The 27,221-nt window shown below is 41.5% G+C and overlaps 6 protein-coding genes across 6 annotated transcripts; 3 read left to right on the forward strand and 3 right to left on the reverse strand.

Annotated features, from left to right (window-relative positions):
• Nucleotides 1–47: 47 nt before the first annotated feature.
• Nucleotides 48–4,827, reverse strand: Cc2d2a (Coiled-coil and C2 domain containing 2A). The gene is made up of 7 exons (XM_068288341.1): nucleotides 4,820–4,827; nucleotides 3,102–4,722; nucleotides 2,079–3,039; nucleotides 1,734–2,017; nucleotides 951–1,664; nucleotides 527–892; nucleotides 48–325 (listed from the first exon to the last, which is right to left on the reverse strand). Exons 1-7 carry the CDS (start codon nucleotides 4,825–4,827, stop codon nucleotides 137–139), a joined length of 4,143 nt encoding a protein of 1,380 aa, XP_068144442.1. The 3' UTR covers nucleotides 48–136.
• Nucleotides 4,828–4,837: 10 nt separating this feature from the next.
• eIF3b (eukaryotic translation initiation factor 3 subunit b) lies at nucleotides 4,838–7,357 on the reverse strand. The gene is given in 4 exon segments (XM_068291904.1): nucleotides 4,838–5,146; nucleotides 5,208–6,450; nucleotides 6,452–7,077; nucleotides 7,186–7,357. Coding segments are annotated over 4 exon segments (2,073 nt in total). The 5' UTR covers nucleotides 7,301–7,357; the 3' UTR covers nucleotides 4,838–5,057.
• Nucleotides 7,358–7,451: 94 nt separating this feature from the next.
• On the forward strand, nucleotides 7,452–8,652 carry cyp33 (cyclophilin-33). Its single transcript, XM_068291905.1, has 4 exons — nucleotides 7,452–7,730; nucleotides 7,790–8,182; nucleotides 8,238–8,410; nucleotides 8,470–8,652. Exons 1-4 carry the CDS (start codon nucleotides 7,530–7,532, stop codon nucleotides 8,612–8,614), a joined length of 912 nt encoding a protein of 303 aa, XP_068148006.1. The 5' UTR covers nucleotides 7,452–7,529; the 3' UTR covers nucleotides 8,615–8,652.
• Nucleotides 8,653–8,900: 248 nt separating this feature from the next.
• On the reverse strand, nucleotides 8,901–10,090 carry RpL18A (ribosomal protein L18A). Its single transcript, XM_068291906.1, has 2 exons — nucleotides 9,972–10,090; nucleotides 8,901–9,535 (listed from the first exon to the last, which is right to left on the reverse strand). The coding sequence occupies exons 1-2, from the start codon at nucleotides 9,987–9,989 to the stop codon at nucleotides 9,020–9,022; spliced, it is 534 nt and encodes a 177-aa protein (XP_068148007.1). The 5' UTR covers nucleotides 9,990–10,090; the 3' UTR covers nucleotides 8,901–9,019.
• Nucleotides 10,091–10,292: 202 nt separating this feature from the next.
• On the forward strand, nucleotides 10,293–18,145 carry MESR4 (misexpression suppressor of ras 4). The gene is given in 5 exon segments (XM_068288288.1): nucleotides 10,293–10,740; nucleotides 11,354–11,426; nucleotides 11,488–13,351; nucleotides 13,415–16,725; nucleotides 16,727–18,145. Coding segments are annotated over 3 exon segments (6,375 nt in total). The 5' UTR covers nucleotides 10,293–10,740; nucleotides 11,354–11,426; nucleotides 11,488–11,508; the 3' UTR covers nucleotides 17,948–18,145.
• A 1,566-nt stretch (nucleotides 18,146–19,711) lies between these two features.
• Klp54D (Kinesin-like protein at 54D) lies at nucleotides 19,712–27,187 on the forward strand. The gene is given in 9 exon segments (XM_068290800.1): nucleotides 19,712–20,022; nucleotides 23,653–23,827; nucleotides 23,885–24,112; nucleotides 24,176–24,316; nucleotides 25,096–25,237; nucleotides 25,299–26,136; nucleotides 26,630–26,831; nucleotides 26,833–26,975; nucleotides 27,044–27,187. Coding segments are annotated over 9 exon segments (2,193 nt in total). The 3' UTR covers nucleotides 27,057–27,187.
• Nucleotides 27,188–27,221: the final 34 nt, after the last annotated feature.

The raw sequence follows: 27,221 nt of genomic DNA on the forward strand, positions 1-27,221 counted from the left end.
GTGCCTTATCAACAAGCAAACATTATTTTGTTATTTTTTAAGTCAAATTATCTCTTCTTTTTTTTTTCTTTTTGTTCCATAAAAGCGATAGTAATCAGTTCATTTGATTTGCTTTCACTGCCCTGGACAAGGTGAATTACTCGACTAGAGGCACTATTGACAGAAGAAACAGCCAGACAGAAAGTACATCATTGGCATAGGCATTGATATGCACAGCCACACAGAATTCCACCGTATTGTTGTTATAGTGTATGCAAGTTGTACGTATACGCTCCGATATTGCCGCCAGATTTGTATAGGAAAAATTAAGGGTAAAACCGTAAAGCTGAAGTTAGAAAGAAAATGGAAGTTAGAATGGTAATTTTTATGAAAGAAGGAATTTGTTTCTTACGTTCGAGACCCCAAAACGAAAGCGATATGATATGATGATGTCGAATAAAAAAGTTGTTTACAAACAGCCATGCCCATTCGTGATATATTGGGTGGGTACATTTGTAAGCAACCCCAATATAATATATTAACTTACCCTAAAATTGGGATACTCGCGCTCTAGCTCCTCACTATAAGCTGGCTCATCGTAACGGCTAGTTGAGAAATTAGAGAGATTTTCAAGATCGCGAAGAATTTTTTGCAAATGGGGTTGAAAGGCACGATTCCAGATTGTTTTTTTGGTCGTTCGCCAGGCACTGATCTTTTTCATAATCTTCCTTTCAATACGTTTCTGTAGTTGGCTCAGATCATAGGTCTTTTTGTACAAATAGTCAAGTTTCTGAATTCCAGTCTGTGGAGCCGTTGGCTGTCTCCTATTAAAGAGTGGTAGCCAGCATGAACTGTCTTGGGGATTGAAATTGGTCATGCTCACACGCATCTCAGTTTGAATGTTGAAATAGATCTGTATAAACGAAATGTTTTTAAATAGTTCTATATAAATACCATTCAAACTGGCTTACATTCTGTTGGCTAACTAAGCAATAAACCCGCATCAATGGACAATAGACGTCATAGAGTTGATAGCGTTTGCCTGTAGCTGGGGCCAGTAGCAATAGATCAGCCGTATCTGGTTGCCGGAAGAGAACAAACGTGCATTCGCCATATGGACAGGCCAGGCCAAGGAGAAGCCAGCACTGCAGTCCCAAGGACAGCATATAATTGCATAATAAAACACCCAAATCCTTGGGAGAACACCATGTACTGTCTAGCAATGATTGATTGTCCAGCCAAACTCCCTGAAAACGTTGGCAACCATCATACGGACGGAAGTGCGAAAGCAATGACACAAAACGTGCACAACTTTCCACACTTAAGGTCAAAGAAGGTGGCAGAGGCACTGGCTCGAGAAGGCGAGTAAGGCACACTCGTTTGCCCTGAGCCGTGCAAACTAACGGATCTACATAACGTTGCGGTTGCGGCAGCATTTGTTGTACATCTAGGCGGCGCTCTTGAAGGAAGTTCTGCAATTCTGGAAGCTCTGCGCAGGCCAAAGCATTCACTTGCATGGGTGCTAAGTCGCAACCATTTGGTTCAATGCTGAGATAGAACCAAAGATGTACTGACTCTTTGAATTCAGGATATTGATCTGCTGCAACGTTTGTTACTGAATCAATAAGCGGGCGTTTATAGCCTACCAGAATTTTTGGCATCGTCATCTCAATGCAACCTTCAAACTATCAAAACACAAATATGTATATTATAATGAAAACAATGACAACAACAAACAAATGGCAAGTTCTTACCTTCCCAGTGGCTAGTAGACAATTGATTGGAATTCGGTATTCTCCAAGCCAGTTGCACTGCACTCGCTGATAAAGATCCGAGGCCTCATCAGTATATTGCTGTTCGACAAGTTCATCGAAGAGACTAATCTTAAGATCTTCCCGTAAATCACTCACATGACCATTAAGTTGCAGCTGAAGCTGCTCATTCCATGTTGGATTGCTGCCCTCCGCTGTACGACTACGACTCAAACGTTGTCCGTAGCTTAGGGTTATAAACGGACGTACATTCGAATACATCAGAGCTGAAACAAGAAAGGCAACAGATAACAAAAGTGACTTATCCATCTTTCTTTGCCCACTCACTTTGAGTAACAAATAAATTGGCACTCATGTCAGCTCCACCTGTTGGCAGACGTTCCACATTCAGAATATGGCGACTACGCACTGGCACTCCGCTCGCTCTTACCACATGCAGCGATATGGTAAATTGCTGATATTCATTTGCAGTTGCTGCTGGCTGCCAATTTGCGGGTTCCCGTATTATGGATTTTTCACCACCAGAAGTAAACCAAGATAAAAGAGCACGCCATAGACCTGTCCAACCTGTTGAATGATTCACCTCTCCGTTGGCCAATAGCAAAAGAGGCAGCGGAGTTTCCATTTCCCTAGCTCTTCTGGCCGATTGACTTCTAATTACCTCATAGAGCAACTGTAAGAACTTACGTCCTCGATGCTTGTGTAGATCGATTGGATTCCAGCAGTAACCCGGCTCCAAAAGAGCTGGCTCGGACGTGCCATCTGTTGGTATTAAATCCAGCTCTGTCATTTCATGCTCAAAGGATGGTACGAATCGCAACTGTTTTGTGTGAAAGTTCCTTTGCTGGTGACGTGAGTGAAGAATTTGAAAACGACGATTCCCCAATAAAGTCGCCATGCTACAGAATTGTAACTGCTGTTCGGCAAAAATCAAAGAATATGCCGAAGACAAAGTTTTCTTTTTCGATTTGCCACGAAAAGGTGGTCGGATAGCAGTCTGAGGATCCGATTGGGATAGTTCTTTGATACTGGGAAGACTATTGGCAATTAGTTTGCGTTGTAGAGCAGCTGGCAGTTTTCTTATATCATCCAATTGACCATACGAATTAATTGCTTGTGCTGAACGATATTCGTAGTGTACAAATAAATCCCCAGATGTAGAAGATGTTTCCTTAAACGTTAATTTTTTATGGACTATGTTTGCATTGCATTTGGAACTCAATTCGAGGGTTGTGCTCATCGAGGCGACACGACGACTTTGTGGGGTTAATGTAGATTTTTCATAAAGCTGAAATGAATAAGAAGGAAAGAGTAGATACAACTTTAAAAATTTTTAGCTCATTTGCTTACCCAGATATTTAATTCCTCTGGTAACGATCGCTCTAGTAACACTCCAATGCATTCATTCATATATAAATGCAGATCCGGTTCAAGGCGATAGCTTTTAGTATGACCCACATATTGTCCATCGAGGTAAAGTTTCATAAAGTAACTTCGTGACTTGACTTCGCCTGGCAGTGAAATCCGCATCTGAGACTCATCGGCATAAAGCCGTATAATATCAATTTGTGGTTCCTCCGGGTCATTAAAGGCACACTCATATTCCTTTTTTAAACTGGCCATAATTTTATCGAAATTTGGCTTGCGGGGTGGTTTTAATTGTGTTTGACAGTCTGAGGGATTGGCTTCGCTCCATAGTCGACGTCGGCAGTAAAACAGCTCCAAATGCTCCCGATAGACTTCGGCCAAATCCGTCTCAAAATTCTGCTTCCATATGGCATAACAAGTGACCAAATCCTGGGGCTTACTTACCCGCAGGCTCAATTGAAAACGAGTGCACTGATATTTCTGTTGTCGGCGGAGTTCCTTCAATTTAGCCCAATTTTTGAGTAGGCGTTTAAGTAGTTTACGCTGCGAACTAGACTCGGCATAGTAACGTTCTCTCAGCTGCTGGATGAGACGAAGCTGTCGTTTGATTTCACCGGATTGAGCCTCTCGAGCATTTTGAAGTAACTTTGCAGCTACCTGTCGTGCTAGTTCTAACTCTTGGCGTAATTTTTGCTGAATTTGTTGCTTTTTTTGTTGTGCATAGAGATCGAACAGATCCTCCAGGTGCTGGGCCAAAGAATGCTCGTCAAGAAAATGTGGGTGACAGGTGAACCTCAAATGCCTGAATGTTAGTTTAAAAAAACGACGAATCGGTAAGCCCTGGACCTGATCCATTGGAAGTGGCGTAAAGAAAATACTCGAAAATTCCTTTTTACAATAACTTCGATAAAGTGTGTGATCAATTACAAACTCCGCGGAGTTGGGATCAGCAAGTTGGGAAAACAAATCTGGGCTTAACCTACTGCCGTTTTTTTTTGACTGCTCCTGAAAGCGATTTATTAGACGTTTTTGAAAACCTGTAAGATCCATTTTTTTTGCGGGTTGGTCACTCAAATTTAACTGAAAGTGCAGCACACTGCTGGGTTTATATAGAAGACTATAATCATAGTAATGCTCTTGCTTCACCAGCTTTGGCCAGACTAGCGGTGGATCGTTAAAATCAATTTGTATGAATGTTTGCCGGCTGGGTGATCCACTATATTTACTATTGCTAGCTAACTCGCCACCAGAATCCTCTTCACTTTCAGCATCTGATTCAGAAACCTGCTCCATTACCTCTTCCTCTACACGCCCACTAACTTTTTCATTGGCCGTGGTTTGGCCATGGAAGAACTGTAAGCTCCTTAATTCATTGGACATCTCTTCTCCTCCACTCAGACTCTGGGTGTCTCTTAACAATGTTTGTACCTCTTGCTCAGTTCTTCGATAACGTCGCGAGGTCTGAATTTTCCTATTTTTCTTTTTTTCCATTTTTCTATTGAAGACAACTTGAATACACAAGTCAAATTTAAAACCGTTTTGTTTTGACTTTTTAAACAGTGTTGCCAGTAGCAACGATCCCCTGAGCGTAATGTAGGGTTGCCTTACATCGGTTATCGGTTAATTTAATCGCTTTTTGAACTTAAATACCACTTATTTTTGTTGTTTTGTTTTTCGTTTTCTTTTTGCTGTTTACATACAAATACATCGCAAATCTATTTTTATGCATATTAGAAATTGTTGAATTTATGAATTTAAAAAGAGTGAAAATTTGTTATTTTTACTTTAGGTCTTAAGATGGGGTCTATATTGTATGCTAATTTAGAAAACACGCAGATATTGAAGAGACCCTGGTCCTAGTGAACAGGAGGAGGAGGCCAGGGTGGTGGACGCCCTTCAAACACTTTAAATTTTAATAAATGTGTTCCTGGGGGTCGTCTACTCGAGCAAAGTTATTTCTTCCTTGACTAAAAATTCAACAATTTCTTCATCGACTTCTTCAGTCTCCAAGTTATCAGTGTCCACATCTGAAAAAAGAATTTAATTAATAAATGGTTTATCTAGTTCTCAATCCATCCAGACACTTACGCCCTCTAAGCATGACGCGACGACTCTTCTGATCCTTCCACTCTGCAATACGCTTGTTGCGATATTCCATAAATGTTTCACGCAGTTGGGAGCGTTTCTCCAGCAATTCCTTGGAGGCCCGGGTGAGACGTAGGCGATCCTTTTGTTCAAACGCTGGGTAGTACTTCTTCAAGTTCTTCTTAATATCCTTCTGTTTCTCTTCGGACAAAAGGGTGGGTGGGCGTGGTCGCCACAAGAACTGTACAAAGTTCTTAAGGATCGTTCGCTTAATAATGCGTCCTTGGAAGGTGTACATATTGAATCCAGTGTCCTCTTTAACCTTCCACGATGAGACGCCAGTGACGACATAACGGCCAGTGGGATCCCACTCCACCTCCGAAGCACGGAAATGATCAGGCGAGGCACTGATTATATAATCATTGGTGGTGTCTACAAATTCAAAGGTGCCCATAGTAAGATTCGCCATCACTATAAATTGTCCGCGTGGAGACCAGAAGAGATGCGTGCAAGATTTCTTTTCCAATCGTTTTACCAAACTGGGTTTGACGCCTTTGTTGACCTCATAGAAGCTTACATTTGAGGAATTGAGCTCGCCATGGATAATAGAGAATTTGTTGCCAATTGGTTCCCAGGCAAACGCCAAAATAAGCTCACGGATCTCAACAGAATCCACTGGAATCTCCTTTTCCCGCATATGGAAAATCTCAAAGTTGTAGAACATTCCAAGGAATTTTACGTCCAACTCTTTCTTATCCTTCTTGAGTTTGGAGTAGCGGTCCACCTTGACGCACAGATAGTCGCCAGACTTTTGCCAATGCAGTTTGCAATCAGCAACGTGGAATAGGTTTTTGTTACGTATTTCGCGTTTCTTGGGAATCTCCATAAGTGTTACACGCGCTGGTATTTGATTCTGCTCCTCCACCCAGTAAGCGATCACATTGTCCGTTGGCGACCAGGAGAATCCTCTAATGCCGGGTATCTTAATCGACTTTAAATCGAGCAAATAGAACGAGGGCGTCTCATAGATGTGTATAGAGTTCTCGCCCATACGCGCCACAAACTTATCATCATGGGACCAACGGAACATAGACAACACCGACATGCCATCGGCTACAAATGATCGTTTCTCTGATCCAGTGCGTATATCCCAAATGATAATTTTCTGACCTGTTGGTGTAGGTCCATAGGTGACCAAATAGTTCTCACAGGGTGAGAACTCTACAAACTGGGTACCGGTATGGGGGGAATTTCTGGATTTTCTGAAAATTGCTGCCTCCCCAAATAGCTACTCCTGGCTTGTGGAATGTCACCACATATGTGCCCAAAGGCGACCACTTGACAAAGGTGTCGGTAAAGCGCTCTCGGGTCTCCAGTTCATTGGGCTCGGGCAGAGTATTTTGCCAGAATCCTACCTGGACACAATTTGGCGCAGTCTCAGCGGCCACACAGTACTGATCGTATGCATCCGGATCATTGATAAAGTTGTACAAATCGTTCTGAATCTTGAACGGCTGCACAGTTGGCGGTTCCCACTTTTCCGGTATATTCTCGTACTTTTGGAAATCCGTGAACAAATTCACCGCAAACGTGTGGTTCTTGTCCAGGCGATGGTTGTTCAGCTTTTTGACAGCATCCTCTGCCTGGGCGGCATGCCTGTACTCCATGAAAGCGTAACCCTTAGTAGTTCCCTCATCGTCTACGGGATAGACAACATTTACTATTTCGCCGCAGTGCGAAAATACCTTAAGGATCACTGACTTCAGCTTCTCAAGGCGGCTTGGCTCTACTTTAGGGATGTTATCAACAACTACAACGCTTTCCACACCATCGGCCTCCGATGGGCGCTGGGCCAGCATATCGCCCAACAAATCTGAAATGGAGTATTACGAATAATTAACATTTGCATTCCTTTCACTTGCCGCAACCCAACATTGAGGTTAGTTTTCCTCGTGTCGTGGCAAAGCGCTTATGAACTTACCGTCATCGCTGATATTATCCACAAAATTTGGCGGATCATCGAAATTAGGCTCCTCCTGGTAGTCACTGTCATTCGCATCGGCGCTGGAATGCTCCTCACTCTTCTTTTTTGCCATTTTGCAGCGATTTACTTGCCAATTTCTTTGCAATTTTCCGTCATCAACACGCGAACACTGTGAAAAGAAAGAGCTGGAGAAGATACAATGTCAGGGTTGCTGTTACACACTTATCGATACTTTTTCAACTAGTCATCTCCCTTCAATTTCAATGCAATTTTACCATCCCTATTGCGTGAAACGTTTGTTTGTATTTTCTGTGGAGATTTAAGAATATTTTTTTTTTGAAATGTCAAACGACAAACGTACCGTCTATGTAGGCGGCCTAGCGGACGAAGTTACTGAAAGACTCCTCAACAATGCTTTTATTCCATTTGGAGATATTGCCGACATACAAATGCCTGTAGACTATGAATCTCAAAAACATAGAGGATTTGCCTTCATAGAATACGAGCAATTTGAGGATGCCGCCTCAGCGATAGACAATATGGTAAGTGCACGTTGAATAAATAATCAAGTGAACCATTCATTAAACCCAAAATACATTAGAATGATTCGGAGCTCTGTGGGCGCACCATACGAGTTAATTTGGCAAAACCAGTACGTGTGAAGGAGGATAGCTTCAAGCCGGTGTGGGCCGATGATGATTGGTTACAGAAACACGCAGGTGCAACTCTCCAAACTGAGAACAGTGAAGCAACTGAGGGCAGCGAAAAAGTGGAGACTCCATCAACAGGTCCTGCTGTAATTGAGAAAGCAGAGAAACGGAACCCACAAGTTTTCTTTGATGTTCGCATTGGAGGCAATGATGCAGGACGCATTGTCATGCTGCTGCGTGCAGATGTTGTGCCAAAGACGGCGGAAAATTTCCGACAATTATGCACACATGAGCAGGGATATGGGTATAAGGGTTGTTCATTTCACCGCATCATTCCAGAATTCGTAAGTTATCTTTTTATGTTTCCCAATTTTATAATTGAAGACCTTTGTGTTTCAGATGTGCCAAGGAGGTGACTTTACCCATAACAATGGTACTGGTGGCAAGTCTATATACGGCAAAAAATTCAGCGATGAGAACTTCAGTCTGAAACACAATAGCTTCGGTACCTTATCAATGGCCAATTCTGGCTCTAACACAAATGGTTCACAGTTCTTTATATGCACAACTAAGTATGTCTACAATAAAGAATATGTATATTGGCAATAATTTTCACATATTCCTTTTCCAGAACCGATTGGCTTGACAATAAGCATGTAGTTTTTGGCCATGTAATCAGTGGAGCAGATGTAGTACGTAAAATGGAGAGATGCGGCTCTAAATCGGGGACACCATCTCAAAAAATTGTAATTTACGCCTGTGGCGAGCTTAAATAATAAAAATAACATTTTTATAGATAGACTACTTTAAACAACTCGAGTTTTTTTTTTACGTATCTCTATAACAATTCCATAAGGCGGATAGATTGGACCAAGCGGAGGGAATTCTTCATACCAAAGTTAATTGACGTACATAATAGAGTGCACCTAAATAAAATTTATTGATTCAAGTTTTTGGAACTAATCTTCATGGAAAATTAATTACTATTTAAAATTTATCCTCGATTCCAAAAAGTTCACAAAATTTGCAACTTAAGTCAGGCAAAATAATGACAACGAAATATCCGCTTCAACGTTCTCTTTTTCTTTTATTGAAAAAACCACTTAGATGCAATTAGTCAAAGGTAAAATCCTCCGGATGGCAAAAAAAACCAGTTGCCAGTTCGATGGATTCTCGCCGCCTTACTGGAAGTAGGTTCTTGGCTTTCTGTATGAGAACAACTTCCTGTTGCCCTTGTGATGGACACGTTGCACCAATGGGAACTTGATCTTGGAGTCGTGGAACTGCTTGACATGGACACGACGCGTCTTAGCGGCAGGAATAGCCTCGACCTTGATGATCTGGATGCTGTGGGCACGGGCACGATGACGGGCACCCATATCGCGATAGCACTGTGTCACAGCACCACCAACAGTCAAATCACGGTACTCGCGGTACATGTTGTGGGTGCCGGAACGGGAGTCGTAACGCAACCAGATGCCGAAGTTCTTGATTTTGATGGGAGATGTCTCGTACACCTGTTTGAGCGAGACAATTTCGCCAGTGGTCTTCTTGAACTTCTTCAGTTGGCGCAAGAAATACCAGAAGCGGGATTTGGCTACAATGTTGTCAGGAGCAAAGATGCGCATCTTGTAGAGTGGGGTCTGGGGCTCCTTCTCGCTGGGCAGCTTGCGGCCCACGACCTCGTATTCCTTCAACTGCAAATATAATGTAACATCGGTTGATTACTGAGGGTTTAACAATTGTACACAGAAACGCGGCACTATTGCACTGCGACGCGACTCACACACACACATTGATAAACGTGGTGGCTTTTTAGGTTAGGTTTTTGTTTAACAAACTTTAAAGAAAACTAAATATTACTGAGTTGAATTCGTCGCTCTAGTACACTTTCGAAAATTGTTTTCAGGATAGTTTAGTTTTGAAAACTTTCTTTGGACATCTACAGATAATATAGTCTCATATTGTCTAGCCATGATCATGAACCATTTACATTTTCGTGTTTTCACACAAAACTCGAATATTTTCATCGCTTATTTCATTGCCCTAGTTGCCGACGTCATTATTGCACCTATTGCACACATTTTTAGCACAAATTTATATTAATTTAGCCATTATTTTCGCAATACTAACCAATCCCTTGGCTCTCATGATGACGCGCACGTGAAAAAAGGAAGTGAAAAGAACTTGTCAAATCGAATTGACACTGAACCTCACTTCCAGGGCTGACTAAAATTTATCGATAACAAATAATGACGATTACTTACAGCATTTGCAAATAAAACAATTCATTCATTTAAACTTATTTCAATCAATTAAAAATTAATAAAATACTAAAGTAAAACCCCGAGCGTAATGGGGAATCATCTAGTTTTATGGTAATATGTGTTTTTAATTTATCGATATTTGAGTGACCGTATCTTTTTCTTTGGCTACCAAGCGTGGAAAAACAGAGAAAGAAGAAGCAGATTTTTATCCAGAATTTCGACGCGAAAAAGAAAATGCGAAAAGACGCAGATATTCTGTGCTTAATTAAATATATGCAATTGTGAAATCAATATGTATGCGCCCCACAAATATGTTAATATAATGGAATAAAAGCAATAATCGAAAAGTTAATAAGCATAACTATCTGTGGCTGCGTCCAACGACAGCGAGGGGTAAGAGCAAGGGGTGTGTGTGCGTGAGTGTTGTTCTTGTTCGCTTCATCAAAAATCAGTTTATAAATTCACTCGTTAGTTGTGCATAGAGCTTCCGTGACATCGGTTGTTGTTTGTGTGAGTTCGCATTGTATTTTCGCGCGTAAAATTTTGTGTCGGTCGGTTTTCTTTTTGGTGGAAGATTTCTGGTACCTCGGCCCATAAAACAACAACTACAACAACAACCCTAACACGAAGTTCAGGTAAGAAGCAAAACGTGTATAATTATGACCCATGTGATTCTCTTTAGTGTCATTTAAAGTAAATCTACTTATTTTTAGACGCACATCGTTTTCGTATTTTGTATAATTTATTTTGGTATTTTTCAATTACATATTTGCATTATATTCTGTTCTTGCATATATTTGCTGCCAGGGATGGCAAAACAATGACCGGTGATTCTTTTCTATGGCAACGTTTATATGTTTATTGTGTAGGCGTGTTTAGAAAAAAAAAAATCATGAGTTACAAAAAACAAATTGAACAAATCAATTTAAATGTATTGAAAGATAAATTTTGCTCAAGTATGCATTAAAAATATGCAACTTAACTAAAACTTATTAGTTTTACGTGAAATAGATATTTTCATTATGCAATTTACAATTAATTTTGGTGTTTGCAAGGAATTCTTTTGTTCGTGTACTGAATTTCGCAATGTCCTACCCCACGTGTAAACTACACAGAATTTTGTGTTCTATTCATCGATTATAACTACATATTTGTGTTATATTCATCGAATTTGTTGTTGTCAGTGTGTAATTTAGGAAATTATTTAACAATATTAATATTATTTTTTCCTCTTCATTTCCTTTTTAGCGGTCATTGCGAAAACAAAAGGAAAAAAGAAAACCTAAAAGCAGTTGATTTCTGGTGACGTCCGGAAGAAAAGGTACTAGATAGGTATATATAGTGTATACTTTGTCGATTAACGCTTCTATTTTTGTTCTTAGCGCATAAATGCAAAAGGCAATATGATGGAAGCATTGGAACAGCAACCAACAAATAGTACATCAAATTCTGATGGCGGTGGAGAGGAATCAGGAACAGGAGCGGGTGCTGGAGCTGGCAGTGGAAGTGGTGGTAGCTCTAGCAGCGAAGAGGACGAACTTGATGATTCAAAAGTTATGCTGGATGCGCCGAAGGCGGAGATGGAGTATCCAGAGGAGAAGATGACCACAACAACGGTACTAGCCGAGAAAGAGAAGGAACCAGAAGAGACAGACAGACAACAAAATTCGGATAGTGATATAAAAGTATCCCTGGCTAACGGTCAGGCAAGTTTGTCCGATGACGAAAAAGACGGCAGTGCAAAAGAAGAAAGTTTTAAACCTTCCTTGGAGGAGGAAAAACAAGTGCAAGTGCAGGAGCAGGTAATGGAGATAGATGTAAAAGTTGAAAACGTAGAGGATTTGACACAGCTTCCATGTGACCCAGTGAAGAAGGAGAATCTTGTGGGACAGGAGTTGCCAGCTGCGGCAGTTTCAAATGAAGATTCAAAAGGTGATCTGAAGGAGGAACTGTTGAATTCAGTATCACCGCAAGCGCAGGCTGACACACACTCTGCTTCTGGCTCTTCATCAGACCGTTCATCACCAGTGCTGGCCATGGATGTGGATGTAGATCTGGATCACGATTTGCCAAACACCAGTGAAAATTGGGCCCCGACAGATTCTACTGATTTGACAGAATCTATTAAAGTAGAATCACAGCCCGATACAGAAGAGAATAAAGTGATAGGAGAAACGTCTCTCGAAAAGATTACGCCAAAAAGTCCCATTACCACAAACGCTACCACGCCGATAAAGTTAAATGGAGCACATGAATCTTTCAAGGAGGAGTTAAACGAGGAGCAGAAGCAACCGACTGTGATAGCCCAGGAGGCGGCAGTGTCGCCTGCTGCTGTGTCTCCGCCCCTGCCTCCGCATATGTTCATGCCCATACGGAGAGACCGAAGTAAGAGCATTAGCAGCCAATGCAGCTCAGTGAGCTCCGCCTCGCAACCGCAATTGGTGATTGATCATCATCCGGAGAGTGAACAAAATGTCAGGGTGCAGCCGTTGAAGATGAAGAAGCGCAGGCGCAGCAGCCAAAGTTCCTCCTCTCAGATTGTAAGCCAACCAAATGAGAAGCAAATCAGGGTTAATTCAGAACCGGAAACAGAATCCCTCATAGAGGCAGAGCCGCAGCCAGAGACGTCACTACTAATGCAACGACTCCAGGGTCAAGTCTCCACATTCTCTGCTACTGAATCAGCCACTCCTGCTATCGCGTCTGCCTCTACCACTTCCCCGCTGCGACTTAAGAAAGAACGATTTTTTCGTTGCGCCCGTTGCAACTCGGTTCATCAGTGTTGGAACTTTTTCCTCCACATGCGAGAAGTGCATCAACGTTATATTTGCCTCTACTGTTCGCATGTGTATCCTAGCGTAGAGAAACTATCGCTGCATTTGGAAAACAAACACGACATCGATCAGAGTCATTTTGCCACGCGGGAATCGTGGGTCATGCAACAGCAGCAGCACGATCGGCCCAGGTATCTCATCTGTTGCACCTGCCAGTCCACATTTGACACAGGATCGAGGTACGAAGATCATGATTGTGCGCAATTAATGCAACCGTGTGCGTTGTGTGGAGAAAAAGGATGTCATGCCCTCGGCTGTCGAAACACGAAAAAGAAACCACCACCGCCAAGGCGAAGAAAAAAGGCAAGAAAACCGCAGACGGTACAACATCAAAATCAATTAAAAGAGACAGTGTCGAATGCAAATTCAACAGCTCAACAGATGGATCAGGCTGTAACGCCTGAAGGATACAGTAAGTACCTGAAATCCATTTGGAATTTGCACTCTCATTTGAATTTTGAATTTCTTTGCTCAGTTCCAGCGCCGCCAATCTTACCAGCTCCTGAGGTGTACCCTTATCCACGAGTACCTTCGCCGGCTTCACAAAGTCCTCCTCCTGCCCTACCCAAGCTAGTGGTGCCCAAGATCATGTTGAGAGTTCCCAAAGAGTTTCAGAAATCCGTCGATGCCACGCTTAGCAGTACTGACACCGAAGATGAAACTGAGGATGTGCCGAATAACGAGAAATTACCATCATGCTCGCCACCGCTGCCGCAGCCAGATATGCCATCAAATCATATACCATTGTCATCCGATCCTCAACCACCACCCGCTGATGAAGATTCGCCAACGGCAAAATTAAGTCGAGTTCTAGCGGAGATTGAGCGCACCAAGATGGATATTGAACGTACCAAGGCAGATATTTTTACGAAAAAACACTCAAAGGTTGCGCCAGAGCCACAAGAAGCACCACAAGAAATAAACCATCAGCAGCAGCCGGAAGAACAGCAGCGTCGTTGGTCTCTAACGCCACCTGCTTCACCGCCAGTGATAACTACGCAAAGTCAACCGGATGCAGTGCGTCGTAATAGTCTAGGCAGTGATTGCATGGACATTGATGAGAGCATGCATCAGCCGGTCAGCATGGAGCAGATACAACTGCCGGAGCGGGACCTATTCAGCGATCACCCTCAGCAGGCGGAACTGGAGGAGCAACAGCAACAGACGGTGCAAATGGATCTGGAACCGATGCAGCTACACAACGCTGAAGTGTGTCAGCCATCATTATCGCCACCTCCGCCACGCTCTCCTTTGCCACCAGCACCACCTGCCCCGCCTGCAGATGGTATCGATGTGGCTGGACCTGAAACGCACACAGTGGACTTACAATTAGATCGTCCCCTGGACAAGATTTCGATGGTGGATCTGGTACGTCTGTGCATGAAAACGGTGTACCCATTCTGTTTATATTGCAACCATGCCCGACGCATTGCCGTTAATGGCAAGCAATTGGTGCTACATATGATAGGCGAACATCGCTTTACAGCCACAGTGGACAGTATTACAGCTGAGGAGTTGCACGCGGAAACTTTAGTGGCTAAATTAAAGAGTTTTCTCCCCCTACTGGAGACAGAATATTTAAATTTGGCCAGCTGCTGCAGCGTCCGGGATGAAAACGGTGTGGCGACCTATGTAGAACCATTTAATGAGCGCATCTACGAGTGCTTCACCTGTCGCTTTGTCACTTCAACACACAAAGAGCTCTACACCCACAATCGAAGGCTTCATATCAAGTCGAATATCATGTGCTCGATGTGCCGTACGAATTTTTTTAGTTACAGCGAAATTTTGTGCCACATCTGTCCGGGCAGAGTAACGGGCACAATCTATGCCTTGCAGTTTCGTTGCTGTCTCTGCGAAATGGCTCCCCTTCCATCAGCCTTTCGGCTAATGGTTCATCTAAGGAAACAGCATCAGGCTTGTGACATATGTCTGGAAGATTGCCATAGTCAGGCAAAGCTATCGTCTCATGTGTGGAAGCATAAATTGCTGCATCTTTGCTATCGGTGTGGCATTGCTTATCGAAACAAACAAGACATATCGAAGCATCTGTTCTGGAAACATGGCACCGAAAGTGCCAATTGCAAGAGATGCCTCCAAAAACGTTGGCGTCATGTTTACCACTTTTGTGTACCACCCTCGCAGTTTCCATGTGAGCACTGTGGATTTATATTTAGTAAAGCCATCTACCTAGAGGTACACAAGCGGATGCATACGGGCGATTTCCGTTATCCTTGTACGGCAGTGGATTCATGCGAGGAGAAATTTGTGTCAAGGAAACTACTAATGAAGCATATGGAGGCGGAACATGTGGAAAAGGAGCAGCTACCTGCAATCGAGGACGTGCCACAAGCTGCAGAGAAAGAGTGTGGTGAGCCAATAGCTAAGCAAGATGCTGAGATGGATGAAATTAAATTGCAGCAGCCTGAGGCGACAGAGATGATAAAGGAGGAAAGGAAGCGACAGAGTTCCATTGATGTCAAAGTTGAGTCAGAGACGGAGCCGAAAATAGAAACAATTGATAAATCAGAGGATCAAGCGAGTAGTAAACCTCTCGCGAAATCGGAACAAACACGCAAACGACGCAAAAAGTCCAAGCGCAATAAGGAATCGCTAGAGGATCTAAATCTTATAGCGCCAAATCTCTCTGAATCGGATAGTAGCTCTGATAGTGACTCGGATGCTCCGCGGAGCAATCATGAGATGACTTTGCCCATTAAACCACCATCTTCAGCGTCTGTAGATGATCTGGATATGCCAAAAGTAATGCTTTCCCCTTCTTCAGAGAGCGATAATGAAGGAGAAACACAAGTAAATCAGCTATTGGAAAAGAAAAAGAAGGAGGAAGAGTCGGAGCAGCAACAGCAAAAACAGCCATCGGATCAGATGCCAAAAATTGAGACCGGATTTGAGCATTTAGTTACCAAGGAACAGGATTGCAAAGATCAAGTAGACGTAGTTCCAGACATATGGAAAACTCTATTGCAAAATCAAGCACCTGGCCATAAGAATGAGCAAGAGGAATCCACAGCAGGTGATGAGGCAGATGAAGAACTTCAGCAGCCACCTAACAAACTGCATGTGGTTTGGTCTGATCATGACTATTGCAAAATGAGGCGTACCCCGCCACCGCCTTCGCCGGCGAAACAGTCCCGTAGCGCCAAATCGGGCAACGAACGACGTATCAGTGGAAATTCCAGTGACAGCGATAGTTCCAGCAGCTCCAGCTCAAATTCTGATTCAGATTCTTCCAGTTGCTCCTGTGGCACGAATTGTACTTGCAGTTCGAGTAACAGCAGCAGTTCCAGCGATGATTCTGATGACTCGGACAGCTCGAATGGCCAAAGTTCACCTCAGAAGCTGCAGCGTTCCCGGAAAAAGTCGTTAAAGCAAAACAAGAATGACGAATCGCTCATCAGCAACGAGCTTGATGGACAACGTACACAGGAGGAGGAGATAAATGTAACCACTGTGTCGGAAGATCAACCATTGGCTCCCCCGGATCCAGCACCTGGACCGCCATCGCCCAAACTACCCTTGTATAACGAATCCGATTTTGATACGGCCTTTTCGGATACAGATGAGGAATTTTATGATGCCCATCCTCAAAAGTTGGCCAGCGAATTGCTGACACAGAATCGTGAGACTGCGAACCCACAGGAATCATCACTGGAAACGAGCAATAACAACAACAACTATGACATTGTTGAAAATAGTCGTCCATCGACGCCATCCCTGCCGGAGGAAGCAGCTGCCTTTGCGGAGAGACGGGAACGAGTTCGCAACAAAAAAAAAGAAACGTGAGAGAAAGTCTTCATGCAAGTCGGGAAGAATGCCACCAGGAATTGTTGCTGGGATCCCATCTACCGACTCCAATTGTATGCCCACACTGTCGTCTACACCTATGGAGCCACCAATTCTTCCCATGCATTCGATTATCCATACAGTTCCAGTTCCTCTAGCCGAATCGCCAGTATTGCTTCTACCGATGATACAAACGACTCCGCTGACTCATTTGATGCAACCGAGCGTAACCCGTATGAGCGAGGGTAGCAGCTGTTCAGACGCCGATGGTCAACTAAAGCGTTCCAAGCGTCAGCGTCGTCCCAATAAATTCTATGGCTATACCAGCGACGATGAGAACATGACCACTATCCTAGCTCCACCACTGCAGGTGGGAATGCAATTAATTAAGCCGCAGCCACCGCCGCAGTTGACCTGGGCCAAAGAGGATTTACCCACACCGCCCAAGCAACGACATCGGACAAGTAACAACAACAACAATAATAATCACCATTTACATAGCAATGGATGTGGAACACCTCTGGCCAGTTCTGGTTCAGCGTCAGGCACAAGGAAACGCAGTAGTTTGAAGCAACGCAACCTAATGAGTAGTGCCAATCGATCGGCTAAGCGCCAAAAGTTGGACAGAGATCTGCCGCCCATACCCACTCTCAAGATACGGCCAGGACTCTTGACTAGCTCATCAGTGGCTCCGCCATCCGATAGCAGTGACAGCAGTACCGAGGACGAGGATACCGAAATCAACGTGACAACTTTGCCCCACTGTCCAAGTCCGAGTAGACCGCCGCCACCCATTATGTCAATGCCGATTCCTGTAGCTCAGCCGGCAGCACAAGCACCACCAACTTTACCACCGCCACCTCCAGCAACGGCCACGGCATTTAATCAGCCGATACCGCCAGCTTTGTTGCCCAATCCCGACTTTGCTACGCTGCAGTATTTCAAGGCCAATAACATTCGTTATCCCATACGCCCGCCGGCCGGTGCTCGCTTGGCCCGCGAAGGTGAATCCGTCTATTGCTATTGCCGCTGTCCCTACGATGAGGTATCCGAAATGATTGCTTGCGATGGCGACAACTGTCTCATCGAATGGTTCCACTTTGAGTGTGTGGGCATAATGGTGGCACCCCAGGGCAAATGGTTCTGTGCCGAATGCAGGCCCAAATACTCCGAGGGATTGTACGCAGGCGCCAAGGCCAAGTAACAAGCTATAAACACGAATGAAAACCCCCACTACAGAATGGATTACGCTTATTAATTAATAAAAACACATTTATAACTAAGTATATATATTATCTATAATATTGAATATATATTAAATAGCTCTGAAGGCAGATCTATGCATAACCAGGCTCAAACTGAACACTAAGAAAAATAAAAACAAAAAAATTAATAAATAAAACTTTCACAATCGGGGAAGAAATAAAATAAGCTAAAATTTAATCAATTTATTATACCGACTAAATATATAAACATTTTTGTAAATATGCGAAAATCCATTAATACTGAGTCGTAGCAATATATATAAATACATATATATGTATATAAAGTGTAGGCATACTTTATTCATAATCTACACATAGTTCTATGTACTATGATTAGCTGTATTAACGAATCTGAATTGCAATCGCTGAGAGAAATAAAAAAAAAACACACAAACATGAAAAAATACACATACCCGCAGTTTTTAGAGTGAATGCAGAGTCCCTTTTGCCCAGAAAACTTTGTTAAATTTCCCCCAATATAAAAGAATGCCACAATTCTGCTCTGATTATGCTAAAGTAAATGCAAATAAGCCACGACAAGCTAGTAAATGTTGTGTTGTATATGTGTGCACAATATGAATGAGCACGGAACGACAAACGCCAGGGTCAACCGGGGGTCATCATCATGCCCAGACACCCTCAACGTAGCAGCCACATAGCCTCAATCCACTATGAATCCTTTGGGTTTGTTTACCACACATACAACACGCTGATTTAATTGCTCCCGAAAGTAACGAGTACAGCCCTCTCCCCCTTTCTCTCTCTCTCTCTGTCTCACAGTCATGTTATCGTTTTAGCCACCCCCCTACTGTCCATTATTGTTCAGGTGTTTAATGGTGCACTATGGTCGGAAACGTAGTTAGTGGTGCAGGGTTTCCGAATACTCACCTATTTTTAGGAACTGATCTTTCAATCCGAACAAAGTTTAGAGTATAACCTAGGTCCACATGCAACATTTTTCAAAAATCAATTGAAAAACGTAATTTTTAATTATGTCCTCTACAAACTGAAGGATATTAAAATGACAATTCAACCCATATAGCAGAGGATATACTTAAAATTGTAATTTGGTTGTTTTTGGCGACCTTTTTTTTTTATTTCAGCTTGGTTCTCCCAATATATGTAAATTAATCGTCTTCAGGGCGGGAATTAAACTTGTTTTTTTTTTATCCTCGTGGAGGTTAGGTTTTCTTAGTATCGACGCGACTTTCTTAAGAGAATAGAATGTGCATCTTAAATTATACTATTAAAATCAGAGAAAATTTAAGTGCCCACCGATATCTGCCTCGTTTGGAAAATTTACTGGGATCATCGATTCATACTTATGCTCGAATAGTGGTTGTCATTTCGTAGTTTCTGAAGGAAATAACCACATTTCTAACCATGGTGCAGAGTGGTCGGTCAGAAACATGCCACCTCGTGGTGTGCGTGAGTTAGTAAAAATTACCATAAATCTCAATGGGTCGCTGGAAATAAAAAAGGCTGCCCTGGTGAACTTGAGGCGACAGTTTGTGTTGAATTCACCTGGCTAACGGACGTTCTAACGGACACAACCCGCGTTTTGGCTCGACTCGGTTTAAGGGCTTGCGTGGTAACTTGTGTAAAACTTCAGTGAGTGGGTTTTGTTGTAAGCGATGTCCAAGTGGCAACAAGCTAAACAAATAAATGTCCAATTATTGTACCTAAGTGGTCATATTTAAGGCATGGTGCGTCGCTCATCGAGTGTACCGCATCTGAATAGCAGCGGTGCCAGTAGCGCAGATAGTGCCGGTAACTCCGGTAGCCGTGGACGTGTTAGAGCTTCGCGTGGAAGCGTTAAGAAATCAACCGCAACTCCGCCAGCGTCTACACAGCGCCAGAGTTCGGGTAATACCAACAACAGTGTACCGCGTTCCCGTAGCCTTACCAATGGCATGCGTCGATTGAGTCCTCAAAAAGGAGGCAGTGGGAGTGGAGGCGGTGGCAGCGGAGGTTCCCGCAACACGCCGTATTTTCTACGCTCACGTGAAAATGAGTAAGTGATGCGATTCTTCCCACCGTAATCAATAGACAATGAGGGAAAAGGAACAGTAGCAGCTTAATAAAAGAAACAATCAACAACAAACAAATTGTTATAAAAAATAAATTCCAATAAGTGATATATGTACATATGTATGTATACTTTAAAATTATAAATTTCTAACTTCTAGAGAGTTTGTTTTTAAACATTCAGAGAACATACATCAAGTTGTATGTAGTTAATGGCATTTCCATTAAAAGTTTCTTGTACTGTAGGTGAGATATTTTTGGAATTTTAATAGACACATTAAATATTCATTTTAAAAGAAACCCAGAAGAACTCGCCCCCATCGTTGATTGTTTGCTACCTATAATTTATAGAATATCTATTATATATGAAGAAAAACTTTATGGCCAAGTTATTAATTTGCATCATATACAATTTGGACACGAGGCACAACAATAATATTGATAACATGGTCACCCACCACTGGCTAGCTAATGGAGTGCGAGGGTGGAACTGCGACTCATGGCTTTAATGACCACGCACAATAATGCAAAACGACTGACTGACGGACGGACAGGCCAATCAAATGGACAAATAGACAGACAGCCAGACGAATGGACAGTTGTTGGTTCGGTTTCAGTTCTTAGCCTCATGCTTCATTATATTTTAGTTTTCCTTTTTGTCTATTCGTCGGATTTGATGGAAGGAAGGAATTACATACATACATACCGGGCATTTGAATAGATCTTTGTCTTGCCTGAAAAGGGGTTGAGGTTGACTGAGCCCTGGACACTAATCGATTTTGCAATTAAAGCCAGAAAGCGAAAGTGACAGTATTTGAACCATTTTAGGGGGAAGAAACGGTTTTTTTCCCCTTTCTAGTTGACTAGTGTCCCAAGTCTTCTATAATTGTCTTAAGGTTAAGGACCTGTCAAAGAACGAATTGGGTCAACGTAGGTTCTTTGAAAATGGTTTGGGCACTTCGTTAATATGGTATACAAGAAGAAAATATCGAACGTTATCTTCCCATTGAAGACCACATCTACCTTGTATGTGTGTGTGTATATTAGCTCATTAGTAGCCATCCAAAGTATAGGTGTTTATTGGGAAACGTCAACGATAAGTAAATTGACACCAATGTCGTTTGTTAATTTAATGGATCAGCTAGTTATATATGATAGATTTCAAGTATAAGTTATGGCTATTTACTCCACATTCATATGCACATGCATATGGGATTCGATTAGAGGCGTTATAATTATTAGAGAGCACGCATGTTTATTCACTCTGATTAATGAATACGTTGATAGCCCCATGATTGACGACCCTGGAGTTTCCGGAGGCAGTGTGGTCTACAAATTAATCCCCAAATACCTATACCAACTTAATATATAAATTTCTATATAATCATCACCTGCAAAGGCTAGACAAAATATGAAAACAAAAACCCATTCCTATATCTCGCGTGCGCCGGTTGCAATTTAAAAATCCATATTCGTAGACTGCTCTATATCTACATATATACAAATATGATGGATTTGCTGGCATGCACAACACAGCACTGGTTAGGTCATAATTACGAAAACATTTTGTGGCCCACAGATAATCAAAGTTTACATTTGCGTTGCCTAAACTTTGCATGTACCTTACCTACCATATATACTCCATCCTGGTGGTACATCGTGAAAAATTCCTTACTGTAAAATATTAATATCGATTCCTTGAGCAACTATCCCATCATCATTAGCTTTAGGGCAGATACATATGTATTGAGAATATTTGAAATCAACTGAATAACTGCGTAGTTAGATATTTTATCTGAGCATACTTTTGGGAACTACATATGAGAGAAAGTAGTTTAAATTTTGAATCGAAAAATGAATAATGGAAAGATATACATATATGCCTTGTTTTAGGGTAACTTTATATTTCAAGATATGACCTTCGTAAAATACGTACGTACTCGTCCCTTAGTACTGTGTAATGATAATTAAGTATGTGGGTAGGTACCTGCCATACTAATTTGAAGAAATAAAAGTTGAAGCTGGAAGTAGGTTTAACTTGTTGTCATAATTTGTGGTCGTTATAGTTTGTATTTATTGTGCAAACATTAGGGAATGAAATGAAAACAAAAACCCGCATTTAACTGGACAATACTTCAGGTGCGGACTACAGAATATCCAAGGGAAATGTGCCACTTCTGACGACAAACTGAGGATGATTTACAAAGTGTTACTTTGTGAACAGCAATGGCGAAAAATTGTTTAAACAAAATTACCATCAACATCTTTTTATCAATTAGATAATCAATTTTTAGAGTATAGTTTTGAAGAGTTGCAGAATTTCTTATAACACATACATATATCCCATACAGTAGTGCTTACTATTGTTCAAAAAAGACCCTTACTCCTTTTAGATATGAGCTGATTAACTAATGAAACTAAGCCTAATCCGTCCTTTGTTTTGGATACGTGTTTATATTGGTCTAACAAAATCTACGCCAAGTAAATATGTAGTTGCAATTATCAATATTGACAACACATGTTTTATTATTTATATATGCAAGTTCGAGAGCTGATTGATAAGTTAATTATAAACTTTAACAGGGAGCCATAAATAATTATTTGTGTCGTTCCTTCCAAAGAAGAGACGTGAAAACTTGAATTGTGGTCCGAATTAGGGTACGAGTATAGGGACTCTAGTTTGCGGCACATAGAAATCCAAAAACCGCCTACCGAGCACTACCACTTTTCAATTCCATTCAGTTCGAGAGGTTAAAATCTCATTAAACTAAACATTTAATAAGAGCTCAAAACTAAAAGAATATTTTAGAAGAACTTAATTAGCCTGCAAGTTGATTGAACTCTTTCTACTTGGCCATTCAAACAAGGCGCTCCTTGCCCCCACTGTCTGGGGTCAAACCTTTGCTTTGGAAGACTTTTGAAATATTTACGAGAAGCAAACAAATCCACACAAAAACTCAACACGTACTAAACATACCACCTCTCTCCTTACATTCACATTCTGGTTAAAATAAAGAAGAAAACTTGTATAGTCATTAATGTATGTACCATAAGTACTGGTGGGTTGGTAACTACTTATAAATTTTTAAATAATCATTTGCCTGAAAATGCTAAATGTCAACGGTTGAGACGCAGTAGTTCAATAAACCATAATATAATGTAGTATTTTCATTTCTCTTTGTACTTGATTAATTCTAATTGCTGATTGGAGTTAAGAATCAATAAATTATGACCTTATACACTTTATGGATATTTCCATAAAAACAGAAGAAATAACCACAAAGAGGAGAAATTCCAATGAAATAAAATTTGTTAATCACATTAAGCCTAAAATAGCGACGCAGACGCAAAAAACCTCCCGCAAAGGTGGGGGAGAAGGGGTGCCTTAACTCATCTACCCTTAACCTTGGCTTGTTCTTAGACCTGGCCCACGTCAAGTTCAAGGGAAATCACAAAAACAATGGAAAATCCACACCCAAAACAAAATTGACCATAACAAACTCGATTTTCACTGAAACTGAACTGGAGTTCTTAATTAATGCTTGTCATGGGATGGGCATTGGAGTTGGGAATATTCCATAAATCATTTTGATTCCACTCATCTGAATTTTTACAGAATTGGTAGTGCAGAGACCTTGGAGATTGTTGCCTCAAAATCGACGGGCAGTGAGGAGCCTTCAACTCCGGAAGATAATATCAATGTGGTTGTACGTGTGCGTCCGCTCAATGAGAAGGAAAAACGTGATAGATATGGGCCAACCTTACAATTTCCTGGCAACGGTCAAGTTATAGTAAGTTGATTTAAGTTGATCATTTTGGCCTTTTAAAGACTTTCATCACTATAACAGATTGAAGGCAATGATGTGGGACAGAAGCGTTCACACAATCGCGACAGCGTTCGTGTATTCACTTACAATGTGGTCTTCGAACCTGGAGCCACACAAGACGATATATTGGACTATTCAGGCATAAAGAGAATCATTGAAATGGGCATTGAGGGATTCAGTTGTACGGCATTTTGTTATGGCCAAACTGGTTCGGGAAAGACCCACACGCTAACCGGCCCACCGGATTTGGTAAGTACCTACATTTTCAAAAAAATATTGAAAGAATTCTTTAAACCAATTTCAATTATGCAGTTTATGGGCAAACCAAATCCGAAGGATCCACGTCATGGCCTCATCTTCCGTTCGTTTGTGTACCTCTTCCAGTTGATTAAGAATCGCAAAGACGTTAATTATGTTTTAAAGGCCTCCTTTATGGAAATTTACAATGAACGGGTAAGTTTGAAATATTTTAAATTAATTTCCTTGGCAGAGAAAAAACAAAACTGAAAGTTGAAATTTTTCGATTTCAAAATTCAGGTGGGCCAAGAGTTCTTTCCTTGAGAAATTTCCTTAGTGGCCAACTATGAAAGCGATTGGAGGTTCTGTGAAGAGCTTTTTAAATTCGTTTTTAGAGAAGTAGATTAAGATTTAGTTAGAAAACGTAAACAAGTAAACAAATCAAGTCGTAAGTATTGGAAATTCTGCTATACGAGATAATATTCTAACAGTAAACGAATAAACAAAATATTAGTTAGTATCTTGTAATTAAGTCAACTGATATTAGAGTTATAGAAACTACATTTAAACTTAAAAAATCCATTAAAGCTAATCGCACGAAATGAGACCTTGTATCAATTAATCGGACATCGATTTTTATAGCATTCAGACCCCATTAACTCTTGCCAATCAGTTAATTTAAATTGAATTCTGAATTGAAATTGAAATTAGTGTGCCATATAACTGATTGGTTTAATTTCCACTTTGACCTCAGCAAATATGCTATGCTTAGTTTAACATGTATTGGATTGACCTCCATTGTCCTCGGTCCACCACCCTACTTCCCTATTTCTCCCAACTCCTGCAACTTTCCCTTTATCGCGATGCGTGAACATTTTTTCATTGCATTTTGCGTGGCATTTTAAATGATTTGTTTTCCTTTCGCCAAATCGTAATTTCGTTATTGGTTTTCCAAATTGAAATTGTATTTGCATTTCCCTATTGCATGTGTGTAGGTAATCGATTTGCTGAATCCGGGAAGTGCACGAAAGCCTCTGGCCGTGCGATGGTCCAAGAAATCTGGAGGTTTCTTTGTAGAGAATCTATTCACAGTGGACTGCGAGGAACTAGATGATCTGCTGGCCGTTCTCGAAGAGGGTAAATGCCCGTGTAGAAAATGCCATTGCAAATAATTTATTTTGATCTGTTTTATATGTAGGTATGCGTAACCGGGCCGTAGGATCTCATGCTATGAACGATCACTCATCTCGATCGCACACAATCTTAACTGTGCACATTCTCTCTGACCAACAAACCGACGGCGGAGTGTTCCTCTCCAAGCATGGAAAAATCAACTTCGTAGATCTAGCTGGTAGCGAACTGACCAAAAAGACCATGAGCGAGGGAAAGACTTTGGAAGAGGCGAACAATATAAACAAAAGTCTCATGGTGCTGGGCTATTGCATAGCCTCGTTGAGTGATAATAAAAAGCGGACAGGGCACATACCCTATCGAGATAGTCAACTAACAAAATTGCTGGCTGACAGCCTTGCCGGAAACGGTGTTACGCTGATGATCGCCTGCGTTTCCCCAGCCCACTACAATCACGCAGAGACCTTGAATACCCTACGATATGCGTCGAGGGCCAAGCGTATACGCACCAAGCCCGTAATTATGATGGATCCCAGAGAGGCTTTGATTCTTAGTCTCAAGCGGGATATACACGGTCTGCAAATGGAGAATGATCACTTGAAAGCGGCCCTCAATCTGCATCATCAAGCGGCCGTTAATGCTGGACAGGGAGAAACAGTCGACAATCTGCTAGAGCTGCAATTAGGTGGCAACAGTGCACCTCTGCCCAAAGTGGACCTGGAGCGTTTGCCAGAATTGGATGGCACGGAGCTGGCCGAATTGGTTAAACTCTATATGGCCGAGAATGAATCATTAAGGCAGGAAAATAATCATCTCTTTACCGTACGAGAGACTATACTCAGAGATCAGGAGATTGTGTGCAGGGAAAACGAACGTTTGCTCAAAAAACTGGAGGATGTCAACAAGTGAGTTTTGAGAAATATATTTAAGTTTATACCCATGGTATAAATTAAAACTAGTTGCGTTTAAGGGCGTTCATATTAGGCTGGGCTCATTGTTCTCAACCATTTCTCTAACTCGTTCTAGATCGAAACCGAGTGGGAACAATGAGGACAATGAGCCGAGTCAAAATGAGGCGGATATAGTGAATGGGAAGGCGTGATCAATCATCATTTTTATACATACATACAAACATACTATACATATACATATACCTCATACCAAAAGTGTGTGTTAATGTATGTATAGTTATTTAGAGTGTGACTAGAGTTTTAGATTTTGCAATAAATTTGTTTGTTCCTACGAAACTATATATAAAAATACACTTAAAATGTTAAAAAAAAAAAAAAAAAAAAAAAAAAAAACCAACAAAACGTGTAGAAGTTTAAATATTTACATATTTAAATTTCAAATGTTTAGACTAAATTTCGAATATTTTCTTTTCGATCTTGAGCGCAGAGTTTGTGTGCGTTCGCCCTTAATACCAGCTCGTCCAGCTATATCACCAACCACTGGCAAGGAGACCCCTGGAACAGAAATGTGGACAAATCCCGAAGTAGTCAGCAGTGCGCAATCCGATGCAATTCAATCGGAGGATGTCACTTTGCCGCTTGGGCAACGAATGTCCGAGAATGCCGATAGACGGACAGATACGGCTCAAAAAAAGAATCGATCAGCAGCGCATTGCGAGGAATATTTTGCTAATGGCCAATGCATTCAGACGGCCAAATGGAGTGTCGGGGCTTGTGCCAGGGCAACAGAAGCAGGAGGGGCAATCCAACCCTGCAGCCAACTTAATGCCTGAGTAAGTGGATCGACACAAAAGATCACACTCTTTACCTAACCAGCTTTATATTTTTTTTTCATTTTCAGCATGTTGACTTAACGTATATACTTAAACCGAAATACACATAATATGTATAATATAATTATAAATAGTATAGATAATACATATAATTTATTTTTGCAATCAAATAAAGTTGTTATATGGTCAAAGAAATTACTCTGACCAATGTATGGATTGTTTTTTCCTCTTGAACTTTCTTTAAAA

Source organism: Drosophila tropicalis, unplaced genomic scaffold (assembly GCF_018151085.1).
Source record: "Drosophila tropicalis isolate 14030-0801.00 unplaced genomic scaffold, ASM1815108v1 contig_593, whole genome shotgun sequence".
Lineage (NCBI taxonomy): Eukaryota > Metazoa > Arthropoda > Insecta > Diptera > Drosophilidae > Drosophila > Drosophila tropicalis.